The following is a 14,286-nucleotide window of genomic DNA, read 5'->3' as shown; positions in this document are numbered from 1 at the left end:
TGCTTTATTCCTCTGCACTTAGTTATCAGTTAGCATTGTTCACAGCTATCTCTGACTATAACACACATCCTCCTATGTTATAGGGAGGGACAGGTGATGTACAGTATAGTACTCTCTCTTCCTGGGGTGACAATACTGCTCCTCCCAGATACAGTATATTTGTCATCCTACAACAGAAAGTGCATTCCTAGCAGAATCACCCGGTACAAATAAAGGAATAAAAAGCCACCTGATCCAAGGACTGGTAAGCTGCAATACATTAAATTTTTGTTTTTGGATGTAGATACAGTATAAAGCCCAACTCAAAGATGGAGAACACTGGGATATGACCCTAGAATCAATCCCCCTCATCTCCTTGTCCTCACATAAACTCTCTCAGCTCTTATTGCATTGAGCCTTTAGAACACTGGCCCAACTGTTTAACTGGGGAAGGAGAGAGTCACTTTTATGTCTGAAGTGCACCTCTCATAGAGACGATTTTGTCCATATGATATAGAGGTGTCCGCAACGTAAGAGATACTGGGCGCAAGTGGTCCAAGCGGTTTCTTCAGTTTCTCAAGCTATCATAAATGTTGATCCATTAGCATTCTTAATAGGTGCCTTGGACCCTGAACTATACCACCTACATGTATACACAATGACATCATGACTCCTATATTTGGCTAGAAAGTTGATAGCAAGACATTGGATGTCCTCCACTATTCCAAAGGTTAAACAATGGGTAGAGTATGGTAATTCTCTACTAATGAGAGAGTAACTTGCTTACCGCCACTGTAAAACTCTGGCAGGGATGGCCAGACTCACCAGGGTTGGCCTCCCACAATTAGTAATGGATAGATTACTGCAGCTGTAAACACTATGGAGGTTATACCCCATGGTACTCTGGTCTTTAGTTCCCCCGCTTTATGGAATCTGTTTAGTTTAATTTTATTTTTTTTCTGTATGTTAATTTTAATTTTATGTTTTGCACTGTAACTTACAAAACTCCTCTGGAGTTGTAACAATAGACTCAAAAGTTACTGATGTAGGAGTTATGAGCTTTTCTGATCTATTGCATCTATCCATGTCTGTATATCCTATATGCAGTGCTGATGTAATTATTTTCTTGCTCAGATTCTTGATATCAATAAAAGAGTTTGGATTTAAAAAAAAAGCCCAACTCAAGACAGTTTTTTTTTGGAGTTTTGTATAAAGCAGGAAGAAGTTTGATTTATGGCAGGTTTTAATTGTCCTCTGTGACCTTACAGAGTGAATATCTATCATTGGGACAGAAAGCCAAAGACAACAATAAAGGCCAAACATAGTCTCCAATACGTCTCCATTTTCTTTTTTTTTAATAAAAATATGTTTTTATTGATGAGTTCATATCCTTTAGGGAGATTTTTGTAATTTCCTGTTCCTGTGGTGCAAAACCCCTCCAACAGGGAAACAATAAAAACCTGACAGAGCTTCTAATAATTAAAGAACGCTTTGGCTGGAGTCAAGCTTTCAGCATATGAAGAATAGTACAAAAATACAGAAACCTATTTTAAACCAAATGACTTACTGTTTATTAAAGAAATAGGGCTGGGTTCCTAATCTCTGTGATAAGGCCTGGCAGCACTGATCTACATCCTCATAAACCTGAAAGAACAAATTAAAACACACAATTATTCACTTTAAAACAACAGATTATCTTTAATATCTAAACATTTGCTATTGGCCTAGCCCTTCTATTTTAAAAAGAGACCTCATCATCAGAACAAATATTTCATCAAATTTATTATCATAAGATTATATGTGTATTTCATGTGTTTTATACATGTTATTTACTGTAAAAACCTCCCCTGTGTAGATATCCAAAAGCCCTGAGACTGCTGTGGGGCCACAGCCATTTTGGATGTGAAGTCAGTAGGCTCAGCAGACTCAAAGCTGTCACTAAGTCATACTCTATAGCAGACTTCCTCAAAGGTTTTTAACCTAAAGGAACCCTTAAAATAGGTTTCAGAACCCCTGCTAAAAAGTTCTACAGTTGTGGGGTCAAATCTACTATCGTTTCTGACCATAGTAGCAAGAACATTTAAAGTTATTGTACTAGGCATGTTCTATGCAAGAAAGTATCCTGTTTAATACATCTGGAATTCCTTTCATGTAGCAGGTTTTGACAAAATTTATAGAGCTTTCAAACAAAATGAGATGACCAATAATGGCAAGATAGCATGCTCCGAGGAACGATTCTACACAATTTCCACACAACCATTTGAGTAAAATACGACAAGTTTTATGCTGGCCATAGATGGCCTAAATTTCAGCTAATTCCTACTGAACTGGAATTCAAGACTTGAGTGGCCCGTCAAGAACAGCTAGGCTCAACAAAAGTCAATAAAAAAAAAAAAATCAACCAAGCTGGATGGAAAATTGTTGGAGAAAAAGTGACTGAATACTATTAGATGAATACATCCACATTGTTTTGCATTGATGAGGGAATTGATTGATTTTGCTCAATCAGCCCATGGACTGAACAAAAAAAAAAAAAAGAGCCATTTGTGACCAGCTTTATAAGTAAAGATCTTTGATTGTTGACCAACATCAGATCACCGAAAGGTGATCACAAAGGCATGAAAAATGCAAGTGAGAACCTGTACGAAGAGAAATATAAAGGCTGCCCTTTCTGAAAATTGCCTACCTGTCACGATTATCCAAAGACTTTATCCCAAATCACCAATCTTGAGCAAGTGTACAGATTTACTCTTTTGTTTGTTCCAAATCAGTGACCCAGAATGTATTGAAATCAGACAGCCAGTAAGCTAGCAATTTTAGAAGGATGCCAACTGAACAGCTGATCAGCATATATGTTCGGAGTTAGGCTGACCATAGAAGGATCGAAATTTGACCTGTTCAGCAGACACCGGACAAATTTTCAATTCATCCATTTCCATTCCCATTCGACAGAAGTTGATCTAACAATGACAGAGCGGTGAGGATTCCCTTCATCCAACTTGTATGTGTGGATGAGCGAATCCATTTATTTTTGTTTACAAACCGCTCACGGGCTGATCAAAAAAAACTAAAAAAAACTAGGTATCTAGGGCCATCTTAAGCAACCCAAAATATTGAAGACATTGGATCAGTATGACAGGCAGGCAACTTACAAGTAGGTAGGCAATGGATACCTATATACTCCCTTTTATACAAGTTTTCTTTTAGCAAACGTTCAGTTAATAGACCAGATGGAAAGTTTACATTAACCATGTTTTTTTGTTTTTTTTAAAAGGCACTAGAAATTAAAGTACTTTATATAAAAAGAACTATACACTGAGAAAAATAAATTAGGATCTAGGGTCTTGTTGCTAGGCAATTTATGAAATCAGTCTATTTTGAAAGCCTTTATCAGATAAGACAAAGTGAAGATAACAGATCATGGCCTTGAGGTGTACAAGAACCAGACATGTAAACCATCTCTCCATCTGCCTCCAACAAAACGCACAGAATTCCTCTGTTTAGCGGCTGCAGGAAAATAAAACATCTCTACTTTCACAGTTATTTAAGTCTAGCAGAACAAAACGCTAAAAATGCCACAGAAATTTTAATGACAGAGATAAAAGTTGTCAATATCTGCAGTGTATGCTTGTAGGGGATCTAGCTAGGTATGTCAGCTTAAGAAATATGTTACTGATAGCGATCACCGTGTCACCTGGATAATTCAGCACAAATTTCTTCATCTGAAACCAACATATGACAGGAGTTATTGATGTGTTGTCTTGTCATTGTGCTACACATAGGTGTAAAATACCTGAAATGCTTTCTAGTTTGAATGTATGACAGTTTGAAAAAAAAAAAAAAACCCCAAACAACAACAGGGCATACAGTCCGAATAGATAACAAATGACACCCAAAAACCCTTTAGGTCTCATGCAAACCGGGTGTTTGCTCAGCTCTTCTGAACGCCATTTCTCCTATTAGGAGAAAAGTAGCATTTAAAAACCATGCCTAAAGATGCGTTTTGCAAACTGGTTTAAGTGCGTCAGGCATTTGGGCGTTCATTTCATTGGCTAGAATATTGATGTATTATGCCCACTGAAATAAATGAACGTTCAAGCACTAAACATACTTGGCGCTTAGGCGCAGTTGTGTGTATTTAGGCATGTGCAGCGTTTCTTTCTGCTGAAACCCTCCTCTCCTGAATGTGCAAGATGGGGGTTTTTTTCTGACTCTAAACGCCTACAAATGCCTGTGTGCAAGTACCCAAAGACTTACATGGAGGCAGAAAACAAAACACTGAACACCCCTAAAATTGGCGTTTTTGACTCCCAGTGTGCTTGAAGCCTTAAAATCTTTAGAAAAGTTGAACAGTCGTGTTAGAACATTTTCTATCCTAGAATATACTAAGAATTATCCTAGGATAGGGGAGAAAATATCACTTGATCTAAATGTAATGACTGCGATGCATCATGGCGCCCCAAAATAGAAGGTGGCCTATAAAGGTAGTGCAGGTAAAGCCTGAGCTCTTAGCAGCAAATAGTGCAGACAGATCAGATTAGTGTGCCCCAAGACTGTTTCTATGGTATACCTAGGGCACATCTGTTGCATAGGAAGCATTAAAGCTGAACTCCAGAAAAATAAAAAGTTCTCCTTTTCAGTGGGCAGTGCCTGAATTGCAAAGGTTAACTACTCATTTAGCCTAGGGACAGTAATAGCAGATTTACTTACCTGATCTTCTGCCACCATGGCAAATGTTGTTTTTCACCAGCAGTGGACTGTCCCTTGGGGTCCTCACATCCAATGCAGGTCAGTAGTCCTTGGATCAACCTTGACATCAGAAGACCTAGACGACCAGAGTGCAGGGAAAAAAAGGCAGCAGGGCCCAGTCTAGCAATGTGGGGAGCTTTGGGAGTGTAGGATTAAGTAAGTAAATCTGCTGCACTCTCTCCTCTAGGCATAAACAAACAAACAGTTGGTCCTTGCAGTGCGGGCACAGCCTCGTGGCAAGGAAGGACTTATTCCTTTTCTGGAGTTCAGCTTTAAGTGATATTAGGTGGCAGGATCAGAACTTTAAAAGTAATTATCTTCTTGTGAAAAGGATATGGGTGGCAGTGGTTAGCACCTAATGGTTTTCTGCACAGGAGCCTTTGAAGTCTATAACCGCCCCGCTCTGTGCGCACAGAATGCAATCCTTCTTGTACAATGTATACATAATAGAGTAAGTGTGTGTGTGTGTGTGTGTGTTTAGCACAAAAGGAATCTGTCAGCAGGTAAGGTCATTTTTCAATAAAACAAAGTACACGGGGTCTCTGTTTATACCAAGATTGTGTAAAGGAAATTAAAGCCTATTTTACATTTTCTACAATTTTAAAGTAATTCTAAAAGGTGCAAAAGTAAAAAGATACTTGTTTTTGGGTGTAAATACACTAAGTTCATGATCATGCATGATTTTCATCCAGTTCATACCTATTTTACAACTAAGCAGGGCTGTATTTAGACATTATGCTGCCCTAGGTACATCTGAACGATGGCACCCTTTGTCACAAGCTCCACCCACTGCGTCATGTTATTATTTTAGTAAAACTTAATGGAAGAATGCACTGCAATGCCCTGTACACACAATAGGATTTTCCTATGGAAAATGTGTGATAGGACCTTGTTGTCGGAAATTCCGACCATGTGTAGGCTCCATCACACATTTTCCATAGGAATTTCCTATGACAAAGTTTGAGAGCTTGCTATAAAATTTTCCGACAAAATCCGTTGTCGGAATTTCCGATCGTGTGTACACAAATCCGATGCACAAAGTGCCACACATGCGCAGAATAAATTGAGAGGAAAGCTATTGGCTACTGCCCCGTTTATAGTCCCGACGTACGTATTTTACGTCACCGCGTTCAGAACGATCGGATTTTCCAACAACTTTGTGTGACCGTGTGTATGCAAGACAAGTTTGAGCCAACATCCGTCAGAAAAAATCCATGGATTTTGTTGTCGGAATGTCTGTTCAATGTCCGACCGTATGTATGGGGCATTAGAAGCATCATTTGGTGCGCGGTTCATGCAAAGCTACAGATCATCAAACAAGAAAAAGCAGAGATAGCTAATGCTTTTTTTTTTAATTATAAAGAGCCTTCGGACTCCTCTTGATATTCCCTGTTCTCTCTTCTCCATACAGTTCTCTATTGTCCAGAGGTGGAGAGAAAATGGAAACAAAATAAACAAAAATTTGCCACAATTTGTACATTTTGAAGTTTGGTGCTGCCTCCTCTAGTTCAGTTGCCCTAGGCACTGGCCTGTAAGTGTCGTTCTAGCCGGTTCCCGACCGGCGCACGCCGATGTACGTCGGCAGAATGGCACGGCTGGGCAAATGGGCGTACCTGTACGTCCATTTGAATTCCGCGCGCGCCGGCTGGGAGCTCCGTGAGTCGGGTCGCGGGTCCCGCGGACTTGATCGCCGCGGGGATACCCACGATCGCCTCACAGAGAGGACGAACGGGGAGATGCTGATGTAAACAGCGTCTCCCCATTCTGCCTAGTGACAAGTGTCACTGATCTCTGCTCCCTGTCATCGGGAGCTGTGATCAGAGTAATGACACACACAGCCCATCCCCCTGACAGTTAGAATCACTCCCCTAGGACACACTTAACCCCTCCCCGCCCCCTAGTGGTTAACTCCTTCACTGCCAGTGTCATTTACACAGTAATCAGTGCATTTTTAATCGCACTGATCGCTGTATAAATGACAATGGTCCCAAAAATGAGTCAAAAATGTCCGACATGTCCACCATAACGTCGCAGTCACAATAAAAATCGCTGATCGCCGCCATTACTAGTAAAAAAAAAAAAAATATTAATAAAAATGCCATAAAACTATCCCCTATTTAGTAAACACTATAACTTTTGCGCAAACCAATCAATAAATGCTTATTGAGATTTTTTTTTACCAAAAATATGTAGAAGAATATGATCGGCCTAAACTGAGGAAAAAAAATTTTTTTTTATATATTTTTGGGGGATATTTATTATAGCAAAATAAAAAATAATGCGTTTTTTTCAAAATTGTCGCTCTTATTTTGTTTATAGCGCAAAAAATAAAAATCGCAGAGGTGATCAAATAACACCAAAAGAAAGCTCTATTTGTGGGAAAAAAAGGACTTAAATTTTGCTTGGGAGCCACGTCGCACGACCGCGCAATTGTCAGTTAAAGCGACGCAGTGCCGAATCCCAAAAAATGCTCTGGTCAGGAAGGGGGTAAAATCTTCCGGGGCTGAAGCGGCTAGTAAATAGAGCCCTGAGCACAGGTCAAACTGTAAAGGTCTGCAAGACTTTCTGTATATGACATGCCTGCATCTCCACATCTCCCAGTACTCAAGCATCCCCAGGGTGATCACAAGGTGTGTCATGTCAAACTGCACAGGGAAATTTAAACAAAGTGGCTTATTGACAATGTTGTATTCTTTCATGCTTGGTTCACACTAGATGTACATCTAAATCGCAAACCGTGAACCAATTACGGCATGTATGTTAACGAAACCCCGCAATCAGTTTGCAAAACGCAGTGCGATTTTCAGAATCGGATCGCATGGGTGTGAACATCCATGTGATCCGATTTTGGTGCGGACAAAAAACACGTCCTGCACGAGTTTGGTCCGGCATCGCACTAGTGTGCACTGGCCCTTAGGGTGGTTAACATTGAACTCAATAAAAAAGCGGACCCACTGTACTATCTTCTTCCGTCTAAGTAAAAATGTCTACAACTGTCACCTCTGGTCTATAGGTAACTTTAAGATAGGTATTAAAACAAGGGGAGGAATTCCTATGGCCAACAAGATCTTAGAACACCTGATTTAATGAGCCTTATAGATATTGCAAGCCAGGTGCTGGAACCAATTGAATAAGTTACACAGAAACTGAACGGGATAATGGTGAATGATAAACTTGTGTGTGCCCTTACCAGCATTCAGTTAAATTCAATAAAACCTGGCCACCGTGGCTTTGGTACTTGGAGAGGGTCTACTGTAGTACCACTTAGGTACCTCAGCTACATTCATTTTTGCTTTATGCTTCTCACTTGCACTCCATGTCTATCTATTCCTTAACTTCCACCACACCCTCCTTTTTTTTTTTTTAATAAAAAAAATAAGATCTTTCTCCTGGAGATCTTGAACATCTTCAACCTTTTTGTACCTTATTTACACTGTGTACAAGAAAAACAGTAGCCTAAAATACTGGTTATGTAACACAACCTTATTAGATATTGTTCACTCCTTTATTCTGCAATACACTGTTATGTCATAGTCATAACTTTCTTTATGCTTAAGCTGAAAGCCTTGTTATGGTTGATTGTGTAACAACATTGATGATATATGTACCCAAGTGCCTGTTCACTCTTCCCCATTGTTGGGGGCCTTCTTTGTTATATAAACTCAACAAAAAGATGGAAATTAAACAATGACAGCACAATTTTACTTACAATGCAGCACATGGGGCTCACACATGTACCATGATGATGTATATAAGTGGAATATAATTTGTGTTCAAGTAGAAGGTTGGGCATTATTTATGAAGAATTATACATGTGTAGCAAGCATCAAAAGTAAGCTCCCAATGTCTTGAATTACTCACTAGTTTCAAGTAATTAATGTCACCAAAGAATAACAAGTTAAAGTAAACCTGTGACTAGGCAAAGGCCATTTAAGGTCTTTGAAAGGCAGTAATTGAGCTTTATAGCAATCCCTCACTGACCAATGTAGCTACAGTTACTGTGGAGTAATTCCTCCCTAATGCATAACTAAACTCTCTCAATCTACATTAACCAGTTTTAATCCGTATGATGCTAACATTAGTAAATAGATAGGTAGGTATATTATATTTTCTAGCTTTAACCTTTTTTTTTTACCATTGCCTAAGCCAAAATGATGTCATACATCCCAAAAGTCTTCGTGGGCTTTTTTTTCTCTTTCATCTGGAGGAGGGGAGGAATGGTTTCTCAGCTAAGCACACCCTCCTGCCTGCATGTCTGAACTAAGGGCAGAGGGATTCCAGGAAGTAAATACTACATGAATCAACTGCCCTTAATCAAGACAAACGCAGCTAGGAATGCTAGGGGGTGTTTTTCAAAGTGATTTCTCAACAAAATAAAGCATGGATACATGGATGGGTAAGTTTTCTTTGAATATCAAAAATGAATTAAGTAGCGTTTTTCAGTTTGTGGTGCTCAGATAAGGTTTAGTTCAACTTTTTTTTCACAGCAGATTTTCTTCTGAAAAAAAAATAAAAAATTTTTCACAACAGAAGTACTGAATTCATTCCTTCTCAGCAGCTCAGCTCACTCTGCTACTCTCTCTCTCTGTTCTATGTTTACAATGCTGATTAGAAAGCTTGAAGGCTGAGTCACTGCAGGGAGGGGGAGCAGAGGGAGCTGAGCTCCTGAAAAGTCTTTAGTGCTTCTGCAGTGACTTTTGAGGAGGAATTGCTTCATTTTGCCTGCAGCTCCAGAAGTCTGGGATGGCTTGTTGAAAGGTCATTTACTACTTATAATATAAAAATACCTGAATGTCCATAGCCAGGCCAGAGGTTTACTGTAAAGGTCAATGCCTTGAAACGGTTATTCACACAAATCAAAGAATGTAAGCTTTCATCTGAGGACTCTCGCATATTTATTCAAGACAGATTCTCTTTAAAATGAATAAACTACAATTACAAACATGTTCAGGCATATTTAATAAGCCAAAGAGAAGTAAAGCTCGGTAATGCAAAGCTGACAATCAGAATTTGTTTCACTGATCTGGCTTTAGAAAATCCATACTCATATGGGTTACGTCACCTTGTAGATCCTCATTGATATTTTTTTTGAATATCACCTTTTTTTTTTTTTCCTAGCATGCAGTATGGGAAAGCAACTCCTCTACTCACCTGTTCCAGTGTCTTCCCGGCCCACCCAATGGCTTTCATTTTCCTCTTAATTTCCCATTTCTTTTGAAGCACTAGGATTGCATTGAGAGGCCATGAATACGGTGAGCTATACCGGGGCTGAGTGATCTGCGTAAACACAAAAACCACAAGAACCTCAAACACAGGAAGAAAACATACAGCACTGCCTAATAAGCTGCATTTATCCACAATGGATATTTCCCAAATGAAAATCATAGCCTGCAGCAGTAAATGTTTCCATTTAAACATTGCTTATTCTAAATAAATAAATAATATTTTATATATATATATATATATATATTTCTTATATTTATATATATATATATATATATATATATATATATATATATATATATATATATATATATATATATATATATATATATATAAAATGGCTAACAGCTATATTAAAATTTGCCAGATGTATTGCAAAATGTATGTGCCAGCAAAAAAAAAAAAACACACTGTATCAACTAATGGCATAAAACCTCAATGTTTCATTTATGAGAAGGGACCAACAATTGTGAGCAAAAGTGTTTTCTCATTAAATTTTAACCAAGATAAATGCTTTGGAGTCACTCACCTCCTCTAGTGTAGCTTCATCACACCACTGAATATATAACTGCAAGAAAATAAACAGTACAAAAAAAGATCATGTACAAAGAGAGAAGGCAGAGGGAGAAATGCATTCAAATATAACGTGTTTTTCTTTGTTTTCAGACAAGGTCCAGTAAAGAGGACTTTAGAACAGCAACAGAAATGTTCCAAGCCAAAGACATTAGATGGAAGTTGGACGTCTGGAGACCAATCCAACTACTGAATTATCTTTTACCAAAAATGAAGGTGTTCACATCACACACAGATTGTTGCTCTATCAGATATGCTGGGTTTGCCACTAGTTGTGTAATGTGAGGGCCTACCTGACTTATGGCCCGTACACACGACCCGAAAAACGGACGAAAAATACCGCTTTCGACGCGATTGTACGATAATCAGGTCGTTAGTACAGAGCTTTCAAGAGCCGATCACAACAGTTCATCCGATATTATTCGATCGGAAAAGCATGAATATTTTCCTCGTACGATGCCAGATCGTACGATTTTCGTATAGTCAGTACAGTTGTCCTCCGAAAATACAATACAAATACACTACGACACATGACATCGCTTCCGATTTTTTTGTTCTGTCGTACGAGAATTTTCGTGACTTTAGTAACCTATTCAATTTCTACTTGCGACTAGTAAGCGGAAAACGTCGGACGATCTGTCGTCTGATTTTCGGATCGTGTGTACGGGGCATTACAGTTAGGGAAGAAAGGATTTGATCTCCTGCTGATTTTCTACGTTTGCCCACTGACAAATGATCAGTCTATAATTTTAATGGTAGGTTTATTTTAACAGTGAAAGACAGAATAACAACAAGAAAATCCAGAAAAACACATTTTAAAGTTATAAATTGATTTGTATTTTAATGAGTGAAATAAATATTTGATCCCCTATCAATCAGCAAGATTTCTAACTCCCAGGTGTCTTCTATACAGGTAACGAGCTGAGATTAGGAGCAGTCTCTTAAGCCCCTTTCACACTTGTGCGACTTTTCCTGTGACTTTGGACATCAGAGTCGCATGACAGATCATACCTCATGATTCCCAATGATAACCATTCATATCTGTGTGACTTCAAGTTGCACCAACTTCAAAGTAGTCCCTGTACTACTTTGGTCCTAATTTGATGCGAGTTGAGGTCCATAGACATCATGTTTACACAGGCATTCCCTAAAATCGTGGCTGCAAAATTGCACGACTTTCAAGTCGCGGCAGTGTGAAAGGGGCCTTAAAGGGAGTGCTCCCAATCTCAGCTTGTTACCTGTATTAAAGACACCTGTCCATAGAAACAATCAATCAGACTCCAATCTCTCCACCATGGCCAAGACCAAAGAGCTGTCCAAGGATATCAGGGACAAGATTGTAGACCTACATAAGGCTGGAATGGGCTACAAGACCATCGCCAAGCAGCTTGGTGAGAGGATGACAACAGTGGGTGCGATTATTCGCAAATGGAAGAAACAAAATAACTGCCAATCTCCCTCAGTCTGGAGCTCCATGCAAGATCTCACCTCGTGGAGTTTCAGTGATCATAAGAACGGTGAGGAATCAGCCCTGAACTACATGGGAAAATCTTGTCGATGATCTCAAGGCAGCTGGGACCATAGTCACTATGAAAAGAATTGGTAACACACTACACCGTGAAGGACTGAAATCCTGCAACGCCCGCAAGGTCCCCCTGCTCAAGAAAGCACATGTACAGGCCCGTCTGAAGTTTGCTAATGAACATCTGTATTATTCAGAGGAGAACTGGGTGAAAGTGTTGTGGTCAGATGAGACCAAAATCAAGCTCTTTGGCATCAATTCAATTCGCTGTGTTTGGAGGAAGTGGAATGCTGCCTATGACCCCAAGAACACCATCCCCACCGTCAAACATGGAGGTGGAAACATGCTTTGGGGGTGTTTTCTGTTAAGGGGACAGGACAACTTCAATGCATCAGAGGGACCATGCACGGGGCCATGTGCTGTCAAATCTTGGGTGAGAACCTCCTTCCCTCAGCCAGAGCATTAAAAATGTGTCGTGGATGGGTATTCCAGCATGACAATGACCCAAAACACATGGTCAAAGCAACAAAGGAGTGGCTCAAGAAGAAGCACATTAAGGTCCTAGAGTGGTCTAGCCAGTCTCCAGACCTTAATCCCATATAAAATATGTGGAGGGAACTGAAGGTTCAAGTTACCAAACGTCAGCCTCGAAACCTTAAGGACTTGGAGAGGATCAGCAAAGAGGAGTGGGACAAAATTCCTCCTGAGATGTGTACAAACCTGGTGGCCAACTACACAAAACGTCTGATCTCTATGATTGTCAACAAGGGTTTTGCCACCAAGTACTAAGTCATGATTTGCAGGGGTCAAATACTTATTTCACTCATTAAAATGCAAATCAATATAGAACTTTTTTGAAATGCGTTTTTTCTGGGGTTTTTTTTTTTCGGTATTCAGTCTCTCACTGTTAAAATAAACCTACCATTAAAATTATAGACTGATCATTACTTTGTCAGTGGGCAAACGTGCAAAATCAGCAGGTGATCAAATACTTTTTTTTTTCACTGTACCTGCCGAAAGATCTGTAATTCTGATCAGTCAATCCTGTGAGTCGCCACCTTCCCCACCCTCACTACACAGCATAACTAGATGACCACTTTTCTCAGCTCTTTTTAAGCAATACAATTTGGTCACTGTGCTATCCTCTGCTAGATGATTGGACAACGAATAGGAATCACCAAATTCTGCTCACACTGCTCCCCCCCTCCCCGTCAGTATAGTGCAGGGGTCTCTAAACTTTCTAAAGGGCTGGTTTACTGGCCTTCAGACTTAGGGGGTCAAACTATGGCCAGTGAGAGTATGTCTTGGCGTCAATAGGAGTAAACAATGCCCCATCATTGGTGTCAGTGGAAGGAATAATGTCTCATTGTTGGTGTCAGTAGGAATAGTTCTCCATAACTGGTATCAGTGAGAGGAAAAGTGCCCCATCATTGGTGTCAGTGGGAGGAATAGTGCCCCATCATTGGTGTCAGTGGGAGGAATTTTGCCCCATCATTGGTGTCAGTGGGAGGAATCGTGCCCCATCATTGGTGTCAGTGGGGGGAATAGTGCCCTGCCGTTGATATCAGAGGGAGGAATAGCGCCCCATTGTTAGTGTCAGTGGGTGAAATAATACTTCGTATCAATGGGAGGAATAGTGCCCTAAAGGCTGGATAAAAGCAGGCAAAGGGCCACATTTGGCCCTTGGGCAACAATTTGGAGACCACTGGTATAGTGCAATACAGTGAGCTTGACTTTCGTACAGTGCTGGCATTCCCTTTTCCAGTCTGCATTATACTGTGCAGAAGAGTACAGGAAGCCAATATTAAGACATATTTGGGTACTAATTAGGTGAATTTCTTAAAAAAATTATATTCAATGATTTCATGATGAACATTGTTCTTCCAACTGACAACGAGGCACCATTCCTCCCATTGACACCAACAATGGGGCACTATTCCACCCACTGACACCAATGATGGAGCCCTATTCCTCCCACTGACACCAATAATGGAGCACTATTCTTTCCACTGAGACCAATGATGAGGCACTATTCCTCTCAATGACACCAATGATGGGACACTATTCATTCCACTGATACGAATGATGGGCAGTATTCTTCCCACAGACCGCAAAGATGCAATGTTTACTCTCACTGTTGCCAGGACAATTTCTACTCCCAATGGCCACAGTTTGGCCCCCTAAAGTCTGAAGGGCAGTTAACTGGCCCCTTGTTTAGAAAGTTTGGAGACCCCTGATCT

General features: G+C 40.0%; 1 protein-coding gene across 1 annotated transcript in view; it reads right to left on the bottom strand.

Annotated features, from left to right (window-relative positions):
* Positions 1-14,286, bottom strand: part of MTX2 (metaxin 2) — a 142,862-nt gene that overhangs the window by 17,794 nt on the left and 110,782 nt on the right. Inside the window, exons 7-9 of the mRNA XM_073633848.1 lie at positions 10,481-10,519; positions 9,880-10,005; positions 1,547-1,623 (exon numbers count right to left, since the gene is read on the bottom strand). Coding sequence (XP_073489949.1) covers positions 1,547-1,623; positions 9,880-10,005; positions 10,481-10,519 — 242 coding nt within the window. The remainder of the gene's footprint in view (positions 1-1,546; positions 1,624-9,879; positions 10,006-10,480; positions 10,520-14,286) is intronic.

Source organism: Aquarana catesbeiana, linkage group LG06 (genome assembly GCF_042186555.1).
Source record: "Aquarana catesbeiana isolate 2022-GZ linkage group LG06, ASM4218655v1, whole genome shotgun sequence".
NCBI lineage: Eukaryota > Metazoa > Chordata > Amphibia > Anura > Ranidae > Aquarana > Aquarana catesbeiana.
This window is presented reverse-complemented; position numbering and strand designations above follow the sequence as displayed.